The sequence below is a fragment of the Myotis lucifugus genome, unplaced genomic scaffold, assembly GCF_000147115.1.
Source record: "Myotis lucifugus unplaced genomic scaffold, Myoluc2.0 scaffold_84, whole genome shotgun sequence".
In the NCBI taxonomy this organism is placed as follows: domain Eukaryota; kingdom Metazoa; phylum Chordata; class Mammalia; order Chiroptera; family Vespertilionidae; genus Myotis; species Myotis lucifugus.
Genome location: NW_005871132.1, coordinates 4,124,786 through 4,147,722, shown reverse-complemented (window position 1 = coordinate 4,147,722; position 22,937 = coordinate 4,124,786). Strand labels below are relative to the sequence as shown.

Sequence of the window (22,937 nt, the reverse complement as noted above, 5' to 3'; positions counted from 1 at the left end):
CAAGAAGAATAGTATGCAGTCAGATTAATTGAACATTCACCATATGCCAGGCGCTATATATTATTACTTCATTTTCCTCTTGTTCAGAAGTTTTTCTTGACCCTGGCAGCAGACTTCTCTACACTTCCCTGCCACTTTACTCCCCTATTAGGGCAGCTAACATATTTTACCTCCTGTAATAATTATATGTGCACACATTCCACCTCCTTATTAAACAGTAAACCTCTTGAGGGCAAGATTTGTGCTTTTACATTTGCATGGCTTGTTGCTGAACCCACTTCAATGAATGAGTAAATGATAAAAGGCCATTTGAATCTGGTAAAGTGGTCATTAAATGGAAATTGCTTAATAACCGGGAATTAAGAGGCTTAAAACACTCCTCTGTCAAACTTATCAAAGAATAACAACCACTTCTATGGGAGAAAGCAGTAAATAGGGACAATTCTATCCCCACTCTTACCAGGCCCCCTTACTTGTTTTATAGGGACAATAGGAGATTTAAAGGGATTCATTGTCATCAAAGGCTTAGACTTCTTTGAAGAGGCAACATTCAAGAACAAAGCAATAAGTTGGTTTAGGAGGCCACTCTCACATACTCTTGAGTTTCCATGAAACTTAGACATACCCCTTCAACATTGCACAGTTCAGACAGCAGTAATGGCTTAGACTCCCTACAATAAGAATTAATTCGTTCTAATTCCCATCCTCTGGTATTCATGATGTGTAGTCTAACGTGGGTAAATAGAACCAGAAAAAAATTATAAAACCAAAACAAATCATCACTAGGTAGAAAACTACTGACATTGAATCTTTATCAGACGGGGCAAAGATTGAGTCAATCTGGAGGAATACAGGCGTATGAGCACTTACGAGAAGTTGATTCCACACTTGGAGACCAGAGGATAAATGACAAGGTCAAACAATGGGATGAAGATAAGAACCAGAAGGGGATTTAGTACCTGCAATACCATAGTAAAGAAGATTAGTTACAAGTGTTCTCCGATCATGAGTGTGAGCATGTGCTCTCATTTGCTTTTGTGCCTCCTTTCTCACATCCAAAGACACTTTTCTCATACAAATTACAAAATGATTCCATATCTCTTAGTCTCTTTACACCTAAGACTCTATTTCCCTTGCATAGCACCTTAGTTTCCAGATATCCCAAGGAACCAGTTTCACTCTGAACCTGTTTTTCTGTCAATCAATTGGGTGTTCCCGTTTTCACTTGTCATGTCCATTTCCACAGCCCAAAGGAAAATGTCAAGGCCAGAAGAAATGGAAGGAAGAATTGGGGATTCTTGAACAAAGAGTTAAAAAAAAGAACTAAGAGTCACCAATGAATAGAGATTCTGACTTCGTTGCTCATACAACAAAGTCTTCTACTTTCGTTGACAACACTTCCATTATACTGTGCCAAGGATAAAAGTCCAATGCTTATACTTTTCCTGTGAGCTCAAAACTTACTTTCCCTGGAGTTGGTCAGGAGCTACTTACTTAACAGAAGATGTAAAAGAGAAGTGTGGAGCTGAAGGAGAATATGTTCATCCCTATGCTTAGCACTCTTCAGCATACAAGGGAAAATAACATCAAATTATGGTTGGCAATCCTACTACTACAGGTAGAGGTATAAATGAGGAAAGAAATAAGTCCCCATGACTACAAAGAAGTGTCCTACCTGCATCTGGTCCGGCTGAAGCACAATAAAACCCTGAAACATTATAATAAATTAAATTTAGAGGTAGCTAAAGACAAGAAAAGCCTAAATCAACAATCTTGGTAATTAACAGGCAATAAACATACTAGTAAGTTAAAATTCACCAGGTCTTTGGTTCAGCCATTTTTATGCTTGTAAGGATATGTGGGCTGAACAGACTGTTAATGGCTTCAGGCTATGTTTGCTGAAGGCAGATGCCCTAAGGCAGAATATTCTTTTCTATGTACTATACTTTCCTTAACCTCGGAGAGAATAGTCAGTGTGTTTTTATTCATCTCAGTAACTGCAGTCATAGGTAGTAATTATGTGAAGGACAAGCTATCTGGTTTAGGGTAAAGATTCCCACTGATACACAGAGTTCTCCAGAGGGTCAACAGGAGGGTAATCATGGTAAATCCTGGACAATCAGAGGATGGAAAAAGGTTAACTTATATTTGACAGGCTGCAAAGAGGCTAGCTAATAAGACCCTACCCTCTTCACAACTGTGATGGCAGAAAAACAAGACAATAATCTAGAAAGTGAAATGATTGAGAGCAGAGATGGAACTTTATGTGAGTTTGCCAAAGAATGGAGGTTGGAAAAAGAGATAAAAATGCTTACAACTTTCCCAAGTTTTCCATATCCATGTACAAAATATTCTATGTGCAGATCCTCTGCTGTGAATCTTGACTGGGATGGGGCCAGTCGTGTACTAGCACCATTAAACCTGTCTCTGCTGTGCGGGGCAGGCATAGATGGAAGAAAGCCATCACTATCCCAGGTCTGTATCCCTTTGTTGTCCTCTCAATACTTCCTTGTACACATTTAAACCTTCCCCATCCTTCTGTTCCTGATTTCTAAAGGTAAGACTCTGGTTTTTATTTCTAGACTAGATTTCTTTATTTTGCCTACTCAGTATTTGCATGCTAAAGGACCTGTCTTATGACCTTAAGTCCATTTTCAGGCAAAAACACAAAGGAATTAATTTTTCCCAAGTATGGATTATAAAGAAAATAACAGACTTCTCTGGAAAATCTCTTCCACTCACCAAATTCCTGTTCATCCTGGTGGCTTGCAAGGTCCATCGTGAGCCCTAGGGCAGACAGATGCCGTTAGGAGAAATCCCTTTTTTGTGAGAGTATAAAGGCTGGGGCGGGGGGGGGGGCGGCTTTCAAAAGAAGTATTCTTACCTGCTGTTCTAGAAGGGCCCAGAACATGGGCAATGGGATATAGAGGAATAGTATCCTGGTCAGTGCCTTCACATCCATAATGAGCTGCTTCTGCAACACAAGGGAAAGGAGGAACAGGCTAAATGGGTAGACACGGTTTTCATGCTTGGAGTAGAGGTAGCCCAGAACAGTAAGAGAAGAGGTTAAATGCCGCAGGAGGGAATCGGTTTGGATATTAGGAGAGATGTTACAGAGATATTTATAAGATATTTCTGAAACTCCAACTTACTGGGTATTTCTCAGCTGCCCAGTCCAGCCAGTGCTGTCGCTTTGGAATGTCCCCAGAACGGTTCTTGAAACGGTTGGAAAGAGCGAACTAGGGCAGAGATAGACCTCAGAGGAGAGACAAAAAGAAACCTTCCCCTGCCTTTTTCTTTTTTTATTATTATTTTTTATTGATTAAGTTATTACATATGTGTCCTTATCCCCACATTACCCCCCCCCCACTCATGCCCTCACCCCCCTGTTGTCTGTGTCCATTGGTTAGGCCTATATGCTTGCATATAAGTCCTCCCCTGCCTTTTTCAATTCATCATCCCTTCTCTGAAACAGATATACTTCAAGTGACTTATTCCGATGCTTTGATTTAATCAGACATTACATTTCAAAATATTTCAGATATAATTTTATTTATCCTTATGTCTTTTAAAAATTTAAAAATTTAATTTAATTTCCATCACCATTTATTCTCCCTATACCCTTTTCCACCTCCACCTCACAGCCACCACACTGTTGTTCGTTCAATGAGTTTTTTCTCTCTTTTTTCTCTTTTTTGCTCAATCCCTCCACCCCACCCCCACTCTCCCCAACTGCCAACAGCTGTCATCCTGCTCTGATTGCTTATTTCACTTAGCATAACGTTCTCCAGGTTCATCCATACTGTCACAAAGGGTAACATTTTCTTCTTTTTTACAGCTGAGTAGTATTACATTTTGTAAATGTACCATTGCTGTTTTATCCACTCATCTACTGATGGACACTTATAACTACATTTCAGAAGATTTTTTCCAATTTAAAAAATGATTATGTTTTTCTTTTTTACTTAGAAGTTAAGTAGGGGAACAGAGGAAGACTGATTAATTTCAATTTGCCAAAAGGCACAGATGTAGAACAGAGGTCATTGAGAAAAATGTAGATCTGTGTTTGAAGGTCTCTATGCTGAGCATAGCATCTCTTTGTCTTTGATTGAAAAAGGCAGGTAAACAATTCATGAACTTACCCAGATACATTTGATAACTTGAGTCACTATGTTTCCTTCTGGAGGTGTTTTGTTGTACATTTTGCTTCCCATTGCAAACACAACTGCAGTTGATACACAAACAAGGTTCTTAGCTTCTCATTCAGCACATTCAGTACCCAAGGCTAAGGACAGACTGCTGATGTGTAGGAGTGACTGGCAGATCATCTCGTCAAGGGAGGAACCTCACTTAACACTTCCTGACTTGAGAGTTATAAAAGTTGTTAAAAGAATTAAATGGCCATTTGTTAAAAGAGATATCTGTTGAGACTTTTCTGAAATCACAAAAATGGAAGTCATCTTTGAGTTCTCACTCTTCTTTCTCCATCTCCACATCTGATATGTTACCAGCTTTCATTGATCCTCTTGCTTCAGTCGGCCGCCTCTTTTGCTACAACTCTTACTTAGGACCTCACAGCTTCTACCCTGGGTTATTAAAATGGCCATCATCTAGTTCCTCAGTCCCTGGTCTATTCTTCCCCTATCTGATGCCAAATTAAAACTTTCTTTTCAGGACCTACCTAATAAACCCAAGCCCCTGCCATGAAATACCATCCCAAATTAATTATTGTTTTGATGGTTATTATTATTACTATCTATTGAAGGTTTATTCTTATATGTAAAGTGTTAAGCATTTTACATACATGAACTGATTTAACCTGACAAAATATGTACCACTCTCTCCACTTTACATACAAAGAAATAGAAGATTAAAGAAATTAAGCACCAGGTACAAGGTTAGAAAGCTAGAAATTGCCAGAAACTACACTTTAGACTTGAGGCCTGTCTGATTCAAAAATCCATGCTCTTAAACATCAGAAAGCTTCTCATTCACTCCTTCTTGCATTAAACCTTGTGCTAGATACTACTAGGAATAAAGTTAAAAAAAATAAATACGTGGCCTCTGTCCACAACGTAGCTCACCTCAGCTTACCATTTCCCACTTTATGTTTCATTACAGAGAGTAATGCTCTAACCACTATTCATCATTCCTACAAAAAATTATCTTCTGTACTATTTCTGTTCTTAAGCTTATTCTTTTCCCTTACTCTACATCTTCATTCTTTAAGCACATCTCCTCAGCTAATTGTGGACACATTTTATTTTCTTACTTTTCCTTATACTTTCCAAATAATCAGCAATGAGCTGATAATACTTTTATAATTATAAAGTGCTTTTGATTCAAGTCAATTAAATTTAGCTAAAATCAATGGGGAGACTCCAGCTTAGATGTACTTTCCTGCCCAAGGGATTTTCCTGCTCCAGCAAGATGTCCCTCTAGCTGATCCTTTACCAAAGATGCCTTTTCAGTAGCATTTCCAATATCTGTACACACGAGAATGCCTAAATCACCTTAATTTCACTGACCTTAACTGTTTAATTTCTCCATTCCTCTCTGTCAGATTCACTCTACCACCTTTTCTTTACTCATCCTCAGTTTCCCCAATGCTCCTCCAAACAGTACTCTTTACCAACTACAACCTTCTTATTGTTGATAGAAAAAAAATGGTTCAGGAAAAGAATGATAATTCTGGGAGACAAATGGGTAAATAAAGGGGTATCTAGGCAAGAGGAAGATCTTGGATAGGGAATAAACTGCCCCTGAAGCTGAGAATGATCCTAGAAAGAGGCTGGGAAGCTCAGGAATTCTGATCTCAATAGTGACATTGGAATGATGAAAGGAAGGCCAGGTAACCAACTCAAAAAGGTCACATTTAAATTTCAAGGCTACTTCTGAAGAGTAGGGACCTTGAGTTTCTAGTATATTCTCCCCGTTGATGTAAGAAATGTTCAGATCTGTAGGGAATTGTATAAGTTCATTTGAGCCAAACTGATGACAATGCCAGGAAGCAAGACTTCTAATGCTCTGGGGAATGATAGTCATGTGGTTTCTTATACACATTTGGAGTTAAGAAGGAGACATAAAGAATCTTACATAAAGACGGAGAAAGCAAGGCGGGGATTGGATTACAGGATAGTTAGCAAGATCATGTGCTCCTCTGAGGGTGGTTACACCTTTGCGGGGTCTGGAAAAGAGGCATTTCAAAGTTGTATTAACCTAGATGCACAAAAACAACGGACAGGGCTTGTGGAAGGCAAAGATAACATTTTTACTAAAGCAGTTATATGCCTGGCCAGTTAGGAATTTATGACCAGATGACTCTGGGAGGTTACTTTCAGTCACTGAACATGTCAGATTTATTATAGAACCCCTTTCCATCATATCCTGGTGATGTTGCCTCTTACATCATGAAAATGGAATCTCCCCCCATCTTCCTGCCATCAAACCTATTAATTCCTGTATCCACACCCATCTTCTCCTTCCTCCAGGTATGTGAAGGTAATATTCTTCCTCCTGTACAAAGGTAATTCTGCCATGTGTGCTTTCATACTGATTTTATTATCTTCAACTTGCATCTTCAGCCTCTTTCTCTAAGGGAGTCTTCCCAATAATATTCAAGCACGCTTCATACCATCTCTTGACTCCATGTTACCTTTCAGCTATAAATACTGTTTTCCCTTTCCTACTTAAAATATTATACATATATATATATAATATATATTTCAGAGAGGAATGGAGAGGGAGAGAGAGATAGAAACATCAATGATGAGAGAAAATCATTGATCAGCTGCTTCCTGCATGCCCCCCACTGGGGATCCAGCCTGCAACTCAGGCATGTGCTCTGATTATGAATTGAACCATGACCTCCTGGTTCATAGGTCAATACTCAACCACTGAGCCATGCCAGCAAGGCCTCTCTTTCCTACTTCTTATTCACTTCCCAATCTTTTCCAATTAATCTTAAATCTCCACCAATCTACCATAACTGATGTCATCAAATTAATGACCTTCTTGTTGCTATATTTACTGGACATTTTTTACCTCAATTTCCCACTCAGTGACATTTGTCACAGAATGATTTCCTTTCTTCTTAAAATCTCCTTGGTATCCAGGAGAGCACTACTGCCACTTCGGCCATTCCTTTTTAGTCTCATTTGTGAGCCCTTCCTCTTTGCCTATCTTTTAAATGCTGGTGTTCCTCGGGGTTTTATCCTAGCCTTCTTTTTGCTTTATTCTTATTATCTCTTAGTTATTTTCACTACAGTGGGGCCTTGACTTACGAGTTTAATTAGTTCTGAGACCGAGCTCGTTAAGGAGCTCGTTAACTCAAATTACTCTGTCAACTCAATGCAAAAAATCCGCTGAGAGACAGCTGGTATCTCAAAAAACTCATTAGTGGGGATACTCGTAAGTCAAGGCCCCACTGTATTTTCATGGCTTAATTACTATCCTTATACTCATAGCTCCAGATATTTCTCTACAACCCAACATTTATTCTGAGCTCTAAACCTGTACTTCCAAATAACTGCTTGGAACTCTATATGTTCCAAGATATCTAAAATATAACATATTCAAAACTAAATTTATTGGTATTGCCCCAAACCTGTTCTCCCTCGTTATCTTAGTCAATAACCCCACTCTCCACCCAGCTGCTCAAAGTCAGAACCCTCACTTCACATATTTAATCAATTAAGTTTTATCAGTTCTACCAAGTGAGACAAGGTGAGCTGAGTGAGTCACTCACCTTGAGCACAAAATTTAATGAAGTGCCAAAATTTTAGTGCTCAAGATAAATAGTATTCTTCACTCACCTTTAACCCACCCTTTGCCCACATTATAGTTACTGAAAAATAAAAATCTAACAATCATTCCTTTGTTCAAAATCTTTTTGTAGCTCTCCACTTTTCTCTCCTGGTAAAGTTCTAATTCTTTAATTGCTTAAAGGCCTTTCATTATCTGGTTTCTGTCTATTCCTCTTCTTTATTTTTCTCATTTATGCTCCAGGCAATCAGAATTCTTTTAATATCTTTGAATATGTCATACTAACTCTCACTCCCTTGTCTTACAGATACCATGTCCTATTTCTGTTTCACTTCCAATCTCTTCTTTGATTAATTGCTGTTAATTCTTTAGTTCTCCCCTTAGATGTCATTTCTTTAGGCAAACTTTTTTTGACCCTTAAAGTCTTAGTCAGGCATCCCTCTTCTGTGTTCCTATAGCTTTTTATATCCTGCCCCAGTTGTTAGAGGTAATGGACATTCCCTTCAAGCTCCTTTCTCATATATGACCTCTCCTCCCCCCTTACTCTTATGTTCTTACTTTACACATACACATACACAGAGCATTCCTGCTCTGGTACAGATATGTCGAGGCCAGAATAAATTTGTAGTGAGTGATGATGTTTTAAAGTTGGAGAACCAGAAGAAGAGGATATTTTGAGATGTTTTTCTCAAGGAATGTCTTTGGCTCTAGAAATTGACAGGGGTTGAGGAAAAACTCCAATTAAACAGTTGTTTGTTTCCTTCTTCCTGCTGGACTATATAAGTTTTTTGAAAGCATGAACTGTAGTTGTCTCATGCACCAATGTGACCCCAATATCTAGCACAGAATCTGACATATAATAGGTGCATTAAATAAATGTTTGTTGAATGAATAAATTTTCAAACATTGATTAATTAAATTATAGTGAAAGGCCAGAAGATTAAGTTATTTATTGGTGCCAAGAAAAGTGAAGCAGCTGACTAATAATCATAGCTATACTTGTTTAGCATTTCATAATTTATTTTTAAAATTTCCTTTGCGGCATCTCTTTTGGTCTCATAATTACTCTATGTAAATATCATTATTATTCAATAATCCAGAGAAGGAGACATAGTTCTAATCACTGGCAAACCAGGAAACTATTTGGGAAAATGGTTGGCTTAAAAGGGAGAAGGAAGCAGGGAATGTATTATCATAGCTCTCCCGGAGAACACATGCATTTCGCTGGAATTGGAATTGGAATCTGAGTGTTACTATTAGCCACCTCCTGCTAGAAAATAATCACACTGAACATTGTGAGTCTCTGGGCTCTTTTTCCTCTATTGAGTTCTTTATCTGTTTTGACTGGACATCTTCCAAGGGGGTGTTACCCAAAGGCTCAGAGTGAGAACAGGTTTCCAGGTCAATGATTAGAAACAATTATGTCCAAATTTCTCATTAGATGGCATAAACTAAGCAGCCCCTTTCCTCTTCCATTACTGGGTTCTTGGTGGTAAAGAGAATGCCACTTGATCTAAGTTGCAGGAGTCCCCACCTACTTATCTAACTCCTCTTATTCTCTTTGCTCCTCATATTCTCAGTGCTCCTTGGGAGAACTGCAGAGCAGGGCAGAAACTGCTAAACCTAGAAGTGACTTTATAAGTCCCAAAGAATTCAAATGTATCTTTCAATTACCAGATGAAATAAACTAGTTTGAGAGAAAGGATTATCTTCCTTGCTTCCCCACATATTTTAGTGTAGAGAGTACACATTAGAATTACCTAGATATTTTTAAAAGTATAGATGCTCAGGCCCTATTCCACAGAGAAACTAATTTAATTGGATCTACATCAAGCCCATGGCTCAGTTATTTTTTTAAAAAGCTCTCTAGGAATCTTCTTATTAGTTGTATAACCTTGAGCACTTTTTTAAAAAAGGTTTTTGACTTTAGTGAATTTATCTCCAATGTTTAGGAGAAACCCCTACAATAATGCCTACCTAAAAGAGTTAGTCTGAGGGGTGGGTAAAATCATTTGTGTAAAGTGCTTACATGATGCCTTACGTTGGCAGGCATCAGTGATTATTAGTTTCCTCGGCGCCACTGGACTTACCAAGAGCTATCACCATAAGCAATCCCGGAACTCCAAAAGCCAGTGCATAGCAGTCTCCCCCGAAACACTGCACATCTCCTAAAGAAAAAAAAAAGTAATCCTGAATCTTGAGTCCTTGGTGTTCTGCAAGCTCAAGTTTTTCAGGTTGTAGACATAGACATCCATAATCTTTCTTTGGGGTCAGACAAATCAAGATTGAAAGAGATTATCTCAGGTTTTCAAGCCCTTATAAGAGGGTGAACAGCAGGAAGTCTTGGACAGATTTTTGTCTGGCTGAGTAAAGCTCTATAGAGGGCCCCTCTGAAAAGATTCTAACCTCTTAGCATGGGTGTGACAAAGGTAGAAATCAAGCTCCCTGCATTGATGGAGAGGTAGAAGACTGAGAAGTATCTAGTCCGTTCCTCTTCCTGAAACAAAAGGAAATATTATCAGTTCAATATAACTCTTAGCTGCACTCTACCCAATCAATGTTCAGATTCAGCTGGAAGTACATTTACAGAGACAGATTCAGATATTGCCTCCCCGGTATCTGAATATTATATTAGATATTTTAAAATATACCTAGCTCACCACATACAAACATTTACCCATCTTTCAAACCTTAGTTTAAACACGAATCTTTAACATTCTTTTACCCCTTTACCATACCAAAAATAATCATCCTGTATACTATGCCACTAATGTGCTCCATATATACCTATTATAATATATATATTTTTTATTAAATGTCTGTTTCTTTCAGTAGGTTGTGAGTTCCTTTAGGACAGAAATCGTGTGTTACTCATTTCTGTAATCCCCGCTGTCTTCCATAATACCTGCATATATTACAGACTAAATAGATATTTATTGACCAAATTAAGCAAATGATTGACTGAGTTAGAGAAAATATTTTGTGGAATGTGTGGTAGGAATAGGATTAGAACATAGGACAGTGAAGTAAACTGCTGATCAAGTAATTTACCTAGTGCTTATGGGAAGTCTGCCAGAGAGTATAAAAGGAAGTCCATGGTCTTAGAGGTGGCTGATGGAAACTTGGAGATGGGTTTGTCCTATGATTAAATATCTTTGTGGAACAGTTACCAAATGAAGCAATTTTCAAATAAAGTTGCTAATGCTTTATTCATTCATTGCATACTGCTGTGTTTCATTTTGCCACCCAGATCTTTTCCTGACACAGAACAATCTGTCCTTCCCATTTTCTATTTTACAGTATGTTTCACTTCTTCTTCTGCTCCCTATTTAAACCTTATTTCACACACATATTTGTATAGTTCATAGTGTATAGAATCCCACTTGCCAAAGTTTTGTTATTTCTCCAAATTATGAACTCTGGACCCCAGACATATAAAGAATACAAAATGATCGCTAAATGGTCTGAAGGATAAAAGACCATTTGAGTTAATACCACAGGAAGACAAGACACAGAGAGACACCAGAGAGAAAAAAACCTAGAAGCATGATAAATAGCTATAGAAGAGGGAATATATACATGAAGACAGACCCCCCCCCCAAAAAAAACACACACACACAAAAAAAATCTGAGAGCAAAAAACAAAGCCAGAAAATTCGGCTAATCTAAGAATAGAGTTTCCCTTGCTCAGTTCTCACTACTTCCTCATACAAGATCAATTTTACTTCTTTTATACTGTTTCCCCCACCACCACCACCACCATTGACAATGTAAAGTATTTAGGAAAAGAGAGAATGATCATCCATGCCAGTGATTTTCAACCTTTTTCATCTCATGGCATACATAAACTAATCACTAAAATTCTGCAGCACACCAAAAAACACATTTTTTTTTTTACCAATCTGACACACACACAAAATAGATATAATTTTGATTCATTCACACCAGATGACTATTGTTGTGTTGGCTGTTGTCATTTTTTATTTGACAATCTAAAGGAAAAGAGGTCAGTACTCCTGAGTAAATAGTCAGGTATTGCATGTTCATAAAATTATTGTGGCACAGTGGTTGAAAATCCCTGATCTAGACAAGTTCATCTATAGAAACTCATTCTGCTTGGTCATTTTGCCCTTTCATAGAATCTCAAAGTTAGAGATACTTAAATCACCTTTACACTACTCATCCCTTCCCATTCCCAATGTGCTTATGACATTTTTTTCCTAAATGCTTCAAGTGAGAGTAAATTCACTACTTCAAACTCTATTTGAAGTTTTTCCTTCTTTCAAGCAAAAAGCTAGTTTCCTATAGCTTTCACTCATTGGCCTCACCTGACATCTGTCCAAAATCTATAGAAAGCTATATTTTTCATTCTTCTTGAAGCTAAATATTTCCATTTCCCTCAACCTTTCTTCATAAGATGTGTCTTTTTTAGGACATCTACCACCCTGGTCACTTTCCTTTGAACATTTTTCAGTTTTTCTCTCTATTAATGACCCATACCCAGAATGGAACATAACTCCTCAGATATCATCTCACCAATGTTGGCAAATGGCTACCTGCCAGGTACCTCTTTTAACATCTGCTCTGTAGTCTTGGAAATACAGGATTAACAGGACTCTTACATGTGTTTTTTCAAACTGGTCTCCACCAAAAGCTGCCACACAGGGTTTGATACCTCCTGTTCCCAAAGCTATTAGACTCAGGCCGACCAATGATAGGACTCTGAAATGCAGAGGTGAGGACACTAACCATATTGATATTAAACACAACAGTAAAAACTGAATATAGGGCTACAGGAGGGAAAAAAGTATACATGTAAAGATCCCTTTACATTTCTAACCTGTGAGCACTCTCCATCTGCCTTCACTCCCAGGAAAGACTTGGGGGTACTTAAGAGCTTTGTGACCCTTGAGCCTCTCCCAGGAAGTATTTATTACATGGGAGGATTTTGTCCCTGACATTTCCATTTATCCCTTGTGTACAACAAATAGAAGTAGATACTCAAGCAACTTCAAAATTAAAGCTCTGGTTATCAATTTTGTCTTAGTCAAAGAGACACTTCAATATAAAGACCTTATGAACCCTTATCCCACATACCATTACTGAACACAAAACAAAATGAAAAATCCATCATAATTATTAGAAGTGTCATTGATTTTTGGAGGGACACCAATAAGAAGGTATCTAATAATTATTAAATTCCAAACAAAATTCTTAACTCACTGGATAAATACATGTATAGGCACATTATAAACATGAATACATGTGTCCTGGTTCTTGAACAACTGTAATCCTCTTTGGTGACTGAACCATCAGACATAAAAAGCTATCAAATACTTCTTGCCCATAAACATCAGTAGCTTTAGTAAAAATGGATAGAGCAACTGCGACATATGCAACTAAATATAAATGGAAAATATCCAAGCTTTGAATATGACTTCTACAATGCATTATAAGAAAATGTTACAGACATTTTTTTAACCCTGGTAAAGTACAGATGCATGAATGGATGAATAAGTGAGGGAATATGGAGGACAAAATAGTTTTAATGATTGCCTTCAAGCATACGATGAGTTTTTATGAAGAGGATACCAACTAGGCATTCTAAAAGTCCCCAAATATTTAATAAAAACAAATGAGTTCAGATAAAGTATGAAAGAGTTCAACTTGTAAATAACTTCTTCTTAACCAATTTGGTAATAAAACAACAGTTGGCTGTAAAATAAAGGGATATCTCTGGTAAGAAAATACAAAATAATCTGTAATACAAGTATAAGAGGTTTACCTAATGGAAGAAAAATGGTCCAGTTTATTCCATGATTTTACTCACGTGTGTACCATGTGTCCCCCCAGTATTGGTAAGGCACCCAAGGACTTGATCACATGGCCAAGTACATACACCAAAGATAGATACATAATTGTCCTGTTGAGAGAGTTAAATTAGTCATTCCAAACAGAATTCAGAGACTTAAGTAATACAGACTCAGAGTTCATACTATTCTCAGTGCCAGAATAAATAAAGTGAAAAGAGAAAGGGGTGGAGGAGGAAAAAATTTCCTGAGAAATGCAAATAGAAATAATAATGGCAAATGAAGTAAACAGACTAGAAAAAGGGAGAACTCTTTACCTTGAGTGTTAGAGGTAATGGACATTCCCTTCAAGCTCCTTTCTCATATATGACCTCTCCTCCCCCCTTACTCTTATGTTCTTACTTTACACATACACATACACAGAGCATTCCTGCTCTGGTACAGATATGTCGAGGCCAGAATAAATTTGTAGTGAGTGATGATGTTTTAAAGTTGGAGAACTAGAAGAAGAGGATATTTTGAGATGTTTTTCTCAAGGAATGTCTTTGGCTCTAGAAATTGACAGGGGTTGAGGAAAAACTCCAATTAAACAGAAAAAAGGAATGGCTAATACAAACTCTCTCTAAACCCAACCATTAAGATATAGAGAGAGGTAAATGGCTCTCAGATTCAGCTTAGTCACTTGAACACTTGGTTTCATTATAATATCTGCCACAGTTACTTCATGGGCAATTAAAAATGGAGCCATGGGCTCTGAATAGACTTGCCAGTGATAAAGATCATACAGCTGGTAGGGACTGTCTGTTGTGTTGTTTTTCCTGAAATCTGAATGGCAAATACAAAGTAGAAGAGTGCGGAATTCTGGTAAGAATGTATGTAGAACTATAAACATTGAAATAAGGCATACGGCCACATATACAATACACTTCTTAGGTATATCACCACACTAGCAATCTCTTTATATATAAGTAGAATGTCAGTTCTAGAAGGAACCTTGGAAATTATATAGTTTACATCTGTAATTTTAAAGTATTACATGTTAATGTGGAATATAAAGAAAGGAATGAAGGAATCAGAGAGAGGCTAAAGATACCAGAAACTTAGGATGTGGATTTCTCATTTTAAATATCGAATTTTCCTAGGTTGGCTCTCCAGGGAAGGGATCTTAGAAGGCTTATAACGGCAAGTAGGGGATAAAAAGTTGGGTGACTAATTAATATCAGAAGGAGGGGCCAGGGTTTCGCAAAACATTTTGGAGGGCCTTCTAGAGAAAAGTTCTCTTTGTTGGAATAAAAAGAAAAAATTAGAATGAAAAAGGACTGAAAAAAGGCCAGCTCTCATGAGCCCAAAAGAGATGATCTATGCTAGATCATCAGACAGAAAAATCAAAAGGAGTCTGAGCTGGAGTAATAGAGTCTGACTAGGGAGATCAGAGCAATATCAAGTTATTGGACTAAATAAATAAGAGAAGTGTAAGTGGCGTAGAAGGAAAATAGGCAACTTTCTAGGTAAAAGACAGGGAATTAGTCTAAAATATGGAGAACATAAGAGAGGAATCTAATGGCAGGAAATTAACAGAAGGAGAAAGAAGTCAAGAGAGACATGGAAAGCCCACATTTGAAATGAGATCACTGGAATCATTGTAATTCAAACCATATAACACAGAACTGTGTTAGATAGACTTGACCTAGCTTCCATTTGCAAATGAGGAAAATGAAATCCAGAGAGATCAAAGGGCAGTCCTAAAGTGACAATCCAATTAGTATTTGCATTAGGTCTAGAACTTCTACTTTCTACATAGTCCAGTGTTCCTTCAGGTTTTTCATGAACAAGTTAATGTGGAAAAAGACAAGGAAATAGAAGACCTTTTAAATTTTATTTCACCACCAGAAGTAATTTTTAATTAGAGTTTAGGAACTGAGGGGTATGTGTGGTGATGGCAAAGGAAGAGATCTAGTGTGAAGAGAGTAATTTCTGACCAGACAAAAAAGATAGGAGAGGGGAGGAAATGCTATAGACCCACTAAGGAGAAAGAGAAAGAAGTGTAGAGAGGACATCCAAAAGCATATTTGACAATAAAGACATTTAAGAGGGTGGTTGTGATTGCCAAGGTTGAGTCCAGACTGATAGGCATGGGTCACAGGGTATAAAAAACCAACACTAGGGATAAAAGTCATCTTCATGCTTGCCCACAGCTATCCTCAGTCTTGTGCCTACATTTGAGTATCTGAGGGTGAATAAATTTATTAGTTGAAACATTTATCAGGCACTCTTCTAGGTGCTGTGGATAAAAATATATATGAGACTTTATTTTCTCTTCAGAAGAAAATATTAGACATATACAAATAACTATAATAAGATAGAATTTGGTAAATGTCATGTGAGGGCAAAAAATAAAAGTTCAGAGAAGATTAGGTTACTTCTGACTAGTAGTAAGAGTGAAGGGCAGAGAATAATCCATAACATAGGTGGCCTTTGAACTGAGCCTTACAGGATTTGGACAAAGGAGGATGGGGAGGAAGGAAATTTCATGAAGTAGAAACAGTGCAAACAGACGTAGAAAATGTTTGCACTGACTATTGTTAGGGGAACTTTAGTAGTATTCAGTTTTTCTTTAGTAAAGTCTTGAAAGGGAGTATGACAATAAGAGCAGGAAGGTCAGTGGGGATGAGATTAGTAACAATGGGTGAGTCAGCAGAAAATTTTGAGCAAAGTAGCAATGTGAACAGAGATTTCTTTCAGGAAGATTAATTTGGCAGTCCTGTATAGGCTCAATTGTAAGAAAAGGATATGGGAGGCAGTGATGACATTGTAGGTGTCCAGTTCAATAGCCCAATTTAGAGGTAATGAAGACCAAAACTCGAGTTGTGGCAGTTAATGGCAGTGAGAATCACTGTTGAAGAGGGAAAATGTGAGAGATATTATAGAAATAGAATTGGTAGAATTTGATAACTGATTGAATGTGAGCGTATAGGTTTGGGAAGTAAGGATAAGGTGGAACATCCAGGCGATGAATGGCACTATGCAGTTATAATGCATACTGAACTTGAATGAGAAATTAAAATTACAGAGTTGGAGAAGCTATCTGCATATTGCTAATATTGACGCCTTAGGATCTGCTAAAAGAGAATTTGGAGAAATAGGAGACAGTAAAAAAATATACCCTGGGGAATTGCCTACAGTCAGGAAAGAGTGAAGTAAACAAAAGGCAAAAAGCCAAATAAGGAAGAATCCAAAAAAAAAGTATGAGGAAAAAATCAGAAAATGCAGTGTTAGAGAAGCCCATGAAGTTTCAAGAATATAGGAGTAATAAATAGACTGAAATGTTAAAATAAGTTTAAAGTGAATAAGAATCTAGAAAGTACTGCTGGAATTTGTCAACAAAGAGATCACTATCACCCTAGCTGGTTTTGCTCAATGGTTAGAGGATTGGCTCGAGGACCAAAGGGTCTTGGGTTCAATTTCCAGTCAAGGGTACATATCTTGCAGGAGCCAACCAAACAGTATGTCCCTCGCACATCAATGTTTTTCTCTCTCTCCCTCCCTTCCACTCTCTCTAAAAATCAATGGAAAAATATTTCTGGTGAGGATTTTTTTAAAAAAGAGAGAGATCATTATCAATGATCTTAGAGAGAGGCATTTCAATAGGATAAAGAGATCATTTATGCTATATTTTATTGTACTTACCACAATCTGCTGCTCTTCATTAAAGACAGTTGAATATGAACAGTGTGAAACAGGTATTTGTGTCTTATTCATCTCTTTACCCCCCCCATGCTTGTTTGAACAAATAGAAGTTTGATAAACATTTATTGAATTAAATTCTATCAGATTAAATTGAATTGGATTCTATTGCATTACATTATATCAGTCTGCCCTAAGGAGTGATAATGAAGAGTGAGAAAAGAAGGCAACAAATATAGATGATTCTTTTTAAAATTTGGAGATAATGATAATAAGACAAAGAAGACAGTTTGAAAGGAGGGTTAACAATAGTCTTGTTTGTTTAAAGGTCTCAGAGATTTGAACAGGCTTCTAGGTACAGGAAAAGACCATCTCTATGAGAGAATTTGAAGGCGAGAGAGAGGAATATTGAGAGTACAAAAACTCTAGGGAAAGTAAGCTAGGTAATGGTGACACATATGTGAAAATTCATCAAACTTTACACTAAGACTTTTGGATTTTTGTATTTTATTTTAATTATAACTCAATAAAAAATTTTAAAAAATAAAGAATACCTCAAAAAGGATTGCGATTGAGGGCATAAGTAGAGGTTGTAAAAAATATATATAGTTAAAATAAAAAAATCGTTAAAATTAAAAAAAAGTAGAGGTTGTTATATTTCAGAGGTCCTCAAACTTTTTATAAGTACCGCGCGCTAACCGATTTCGCCACTGGAGCTCCCCTCAAACTTTTTAAACAGGGGGCCAGTTCACTGTCCCTCAGACATTCCACACATGCGCACTGCGGGCCCGGGACGTCGGCTGCTAAGCAGGACAGGCAGCGGCGATAAATGTTTTCAGTGGGCCACATGTGGCCTGCGGGCCGTAGTTTGAGGACCCCTGTTATATTTCCTCTGAAATAGACAGGAAGCTATTGTTCACCATACCCAAGAACTATACTCCAACTTCAAAGGAAGTCATTTTTAAAAGTCAATGGAAGTACTGGTTATGTATGTGAGTCTTTTATTCTATAACTGAATAGAGACCATGGCTTATGCTTTTTATTTTGCATATAGTGCCAACCCCCTGTTTGGATGGACTTGGTAACTAATACTATAGAAGGAGCAAACATAGATCTCAGCTACCTACGTACCGCCCCCCTCTCAAGTAAAAACAAAACAAAACTGTTTAGTACTTTACATATAGGTTGTAGTTATTATAAAGTGCTGATTAAATACTTTAGAACAATGATTATATAGAGGCCAAAGTGAGACATAAGCCAGTGTTTCCTAAGAGAATTCTTTGAAACACTAGGTCCACAAGATACCCTGAAAAAAATACCCTTTGGTCAAACAAGTTTGGGAAACACTATGTGCCATAACCTTCTCTTTGAGATTTTCCAGTGCATATTAGCATGTTAAAGGCTATAAGAAATCACGCAGTAAAGAAACATTTTAAGCTGTGTTCAGCCTAGCATTTTTCAAACTTATTTCGCCATGAGGTCATTATCTTCCTATATAACACTCATTATTATCCTATACAGCAGATTTTCAACAGAATGTACTTTGAGAAATGCTAATTCAGATAAATCCATAGGTGACAAGTCCACAGAAAATAACGGGGAGATGGATATCTAAACTCCATCTCTAGCCTATGAGGATAATGTTACAGAGGACAACTATAACATTATCCTATAAATGTCTCCTGGTGCTAATTTCAGGAACTTAAAAGATACTGAACTGAACAGACCATTAGTCTAACTCATAAAACTGTTTAAATTATTAAGAAGAAAACTACAGGAAGAGGTTAGAGAAGAGAATACGAGTTGGTACAAGAACCAAAAAGAGGGACTCGTAGATATTGACGGAATTGGGATGATTCAATATGGAGAAGAGATGGCGAGTATATCAAATAACTACACTGACGTCTCTAAAATTATAAATTTTCTGCTGGTTAGCAATCTTTATTTTCCCTGAGATCAGAACAAGAATTAGTCTTAGACTAGAAGATAGAAGGTTAAAATTAGATTTAAGAAAAACAACAACTCCTGATTGAAAAGGATGTAAAAATATTGGAAAAACTGATAATGAAAAGAAATAGCTTTTCTATGTGTCTGTCTTAGAAGATTCTATCTGTCATGGATGATATGGTGTGTTCTTGCTTGGGAAAAGAGGCTCTAAGTGGTAACCTCTGTGAAATTAATCTGTAAAACTTCTGGGGGTGTGATCTTCCATCTTCCTTACTTGAATTTTCCCAACCATGAGTCAGCAATGACGGCTCCCAGAATGGGAGTGAAATAACAGAGGCTGCTGAAGGCATGGTATACAGATGTGGAGGTGTCTTCATTCCAGTGCAGGAAATACAGGAAATACAGGGTCAGCACAGCTGAGGTGGGAAAAAAAATGGAGGCAAAGTAAGATAGGTGCATTAAAGTGACTTATGGAAGAGAAGTACATTTGCTCTATGGTCTTTGAAGGTGATCTTAACCTTCAACACTCCTAGTAGTGAAATGACTGAGGAGTGACTCCCAGGCAGTAGAAGCAGTGCCCATGGGAGCTGTGAATGGGGTGGTGCTTAGTGTACAAATGCAATACTCCTCCCTTCAGTCTATGTTCACACATAGCATCATCTAGGCCAATCATAAAGAATATGATGCTTCTAATATACCTTCCATCTCCTTTTCAGCAACAATCCTATGTAATAAAATGCTAATATGCAAATCGACCAAACAGGGGAATGACCAGTCACTATGACGCTCACAGACCACCAGGGGGAAGATGCTCAACACAAGGAGCTGCCCCCTGGTGGTCAGTGCACTCCCACAGGGGGAGCGCCACTCAGCTAAAAGCGGGACTCAAGACTAGCGAGCACAGTGGCGGTGGTGGGAGCATCTCCCGCCTCCACAGTAGCGCTAAGGATGTCCAATTGCCGCCTTAGGCCCGCTCCCCATCAGTTGGACATCCCCCGAGGGCTCCCGGACTGCAAGAGGGTGCAGGTGGGGCTGAGGGACACCCCCCCCCAAGTGCACAAATTTCATGCACTGGGCCTCTAGTACATTCATAAAACTAATATGAAGAATGGAACTCAGATGGTGAGTGTTCTCCCATTTCGATTCTCACAGATTGTGTTCTGGTTTCTATTAGTCCTTTCTATGCTTGGCCTGTATCCGTTATAGGTAAAATCCCATGAGGCATTTATTGGAAGTCCTGGCCAAAGGAAGGGCCCAATTTGGATGAAGACAGAAAGAGTGGATAAGGGAAATAAATGCATACAAGAAAACTAGACATTACAAACATGGAGTGAGGGTGCACGGAGAAGACTTTGGGACACAAAATTACCTTTCATTCCATAATAGGAAAAGCGCTCACAGAATTCATTCACCACAATGAAGATAATGCTCAGTGGATAGTTGGAGCCACAGATTTTCTATGAAGCAGAAAGACAACGGTTCAAGCATGAGCTTCTCATTTAAATCTCTACCATTCCACAGCAGAAAAATGCATTTCTTTTAAGTCACCATGATAGGTAATGTGAGGCAATGATGCCTACTCTTCAAGAAACAGCTATTATCTACTAAAAGTGCTTGCATTGATTGCTGATTTAGGAATGATAGAAGCTATTATGAACATTACTTGTTCTTCATTCATTTAATATGGAACTGCTCAGACATTCCTTGATCCTAGACCCAGGATTTGCTTATCTTCCCATCACTACTAACTGAAAAGCCTGGGACTCTGGGCAGAATACTTACTATATCTAGGAACATAATGAAGAGGTGGCTATCGATAGATTAAAAACCCTCCTAAATATTAATATACTAGAAGCCCAGTGCATGAATTCATGCACCAGGGAGGTCCCTCAGCCTGGCCTGCAGGATCGGGCTGAAACTGGCTTTCCAGCATCCCCCAAGGGGTCCTGAATTTCAAGAGGGCACAGGCCAGGCCAAGGGACCCCACCAGTGCACGATTGGGGCCAAGGAGGGATGTGGGAGGTTGGCCAGCCAGGAGGGACTGCAGGAGGGCTCCAGGGCATGCCCAGCACATCTCACTCCATCCGGATCGGCCAGACCCCAGCAGCAAGCTAACCTACTGGTTGGAGCATCTGCCCTCTGGTGGTCAGTGCATGTCATAGCAACTGGTCAACCGGTCGACTGTCTGCCCCCTGGTGGTCAGTGGACGTCATAGAGAGCAGTTGAGCGGCCTTAGCATATCATTAGCATATTACACTTTGATTGGTTGAACGGCCGACTGGACTACCGAACACTTAGCATATTAGGCTTTTATTATATAGTATGTTAATGTATGATAATAACTTGCTTGAAAGACACAATGAATTGACTTATAACCTTCCCAGCTCACAGCTTGAGAATTCTGCAAGCTGAGGTTTTGTTAATACACTTTCACTAGCTATGTTACATTGTCCCTGGCTGGGGGAACATATTGACCCTGGCCATGTCACCACACCTGTCTTTATGCTTCAGGTCTGTTATTTCAACAAAATGAGAATACTACCACCTCTTGGCCCATATTTAAGAACTTAGTAGATATTGTCCATTATTACTGTATCCTCTTCATTACAGGATTTTGATGTGAGAATTGAATGAGATAATGAATTTGGAAGTGCTTTAACCATTATTACTTCTTTGTTTTTCTATCCTGCCTCCCACTGTAAACTTGAACACATCGTAAGTACTGAATCTATTCTCAAACTTCTCTTGGTGTCCAGCTTAAGACTCTGGACACGGGGAACTAAGGGCTGTGTTTTTATATTGGTAAAGAAAGAACAATCACACACAGTTCTCTAGCACAGGAGTGCTTGCCAAGTTTCCCTGGACTTTCCCATTGCTTTTTCTTTTCTTCACAGAGAAATTCAGAATATACATACAATGAAACATAGCAAAGTCCTGGGTCTCAAATGAAAAATTTTGACGATCTCTTTCTGCTGCTTCCCCTCCCAAGTAAAAGAAACCTGTTTAGGTTTTCATGTTAATTCTAACTCCAAGAAAGAATAGTTTTTAATCCCTATGACATCTCAGCCTAAAGCTCCAAGAAGCCAAAGAAGAGAACCAAAAGAACAAGCTTGTTCCTGTCTAAGGCAGACAGGAATCTGGGGACTCACCGGAGGTGGCTTCTTTGGAAAGCTGGGAGGTGGAGGTGGTACCTCTTCAGTGGAGACAGGTGAAAAAAAAGTTTCCTTGGACTCATTTTTCTGGAAGGGATTCATAGCTGGCTCCTTACTCGCTCTCTCTCTTCAAGCATTTGGCTTCGGTAAGCACTTGGGACAGCTGCCAGCCTACTGTGAAAAGTGGGACTGACTGGGAGGGGAAAAGGGGTGGCTTCAGAAACTAGGTTTAACCCTGTAGGTGTTGGCTTGAGCAACTGCCTGACCCAGAGCAAAGCATAAATCTATAGGAAAAGAAAGTGTTGGGTCTTAGAGACTAGTTCAAAAGAATAATTATGTAAAAGGAGAATTGTGAACAACACATCATAAGATGGGAAAGACAATGCTGGAGAATTGCAAAAGAATGCATAATAGTTAAGAATGCAATCCTTCAAACATAGATTTAAGCATTGATTTCTGGATAACAACAGTTGCCACTTACTGAACACCTATTATAAACAATCTATACTAATAAAGAGCTAATATGCTAATGGTCAATACGCCGTAATGGTAATGACCAGATCATTAGCATATTAGCTGA

General features: G+C 38.3%; 1 protein-coding gene across 2 annotated transcripts in view; it reads right to left on the bottom strand.

Annotated features, from left to right (window-relative positions):
- Positions 1–22,496, bottom strand: part of SLC15A2 (solute carrier family 15 member 2) — a 28,868-nt gene extending 6,372 nt beyond the window's left edge. Inside the window, exons 1-13 of one of the 2 annotated variants that reach the window (XM_006090942.3) lie at positions 22,355–22,496; positions 20,575–20,662; positions 19,480–19,621; positions 13,595–13,687; positions 12,387–12,486; positions 10,171–10,261; positions 9,855–9,932; positions 4,143–4,225; positions 3,153–3,239; positions 2,885–2,974; positions 2,743–2,787; positions 1,676–1,708; positions 871–959 (exon numbers count right to left, since the gene is read on the bottom strand). In XM_006090942.3, the coding sequence (XP_006091004.1) occupies positions 871–959; positions 1,676–1,708; positions 2,743–2,787; positions 2,885–2,974; positions 3,153–3,239; positions 4,143–4,225; positions 9,855–9,932; positions 10,171–10,261; positions 12,387–12,486; positions 13,595–13,687; positions 19,480–19,621; positions 20,575–20,662; positions 22,355–22,459 (1,124 nt within the window). In that variant the 5' untranslated portion in view covers positions 22,460–22,496. The remainder of the gene's footprint in view (positions 1–870; positions 960–1,675; positions 1,709–2,742; positions 2,788–2,884; positions 2,975–3,152; positions 3,240–4,142; positions 4,226–9,854; positions 9,933–10,170; positions 10,262–12,386; positions 12,487–13,594; positions 13,688–19,479; positions 19,622–20,574; positions 20,663–22,354) is intronic. The other variant, XM_023755810.1, reaches the window with a different exon arrangement.
- Between the last annotated feature and the right edge of the window lie 441 nt (positions 22,497–22,937).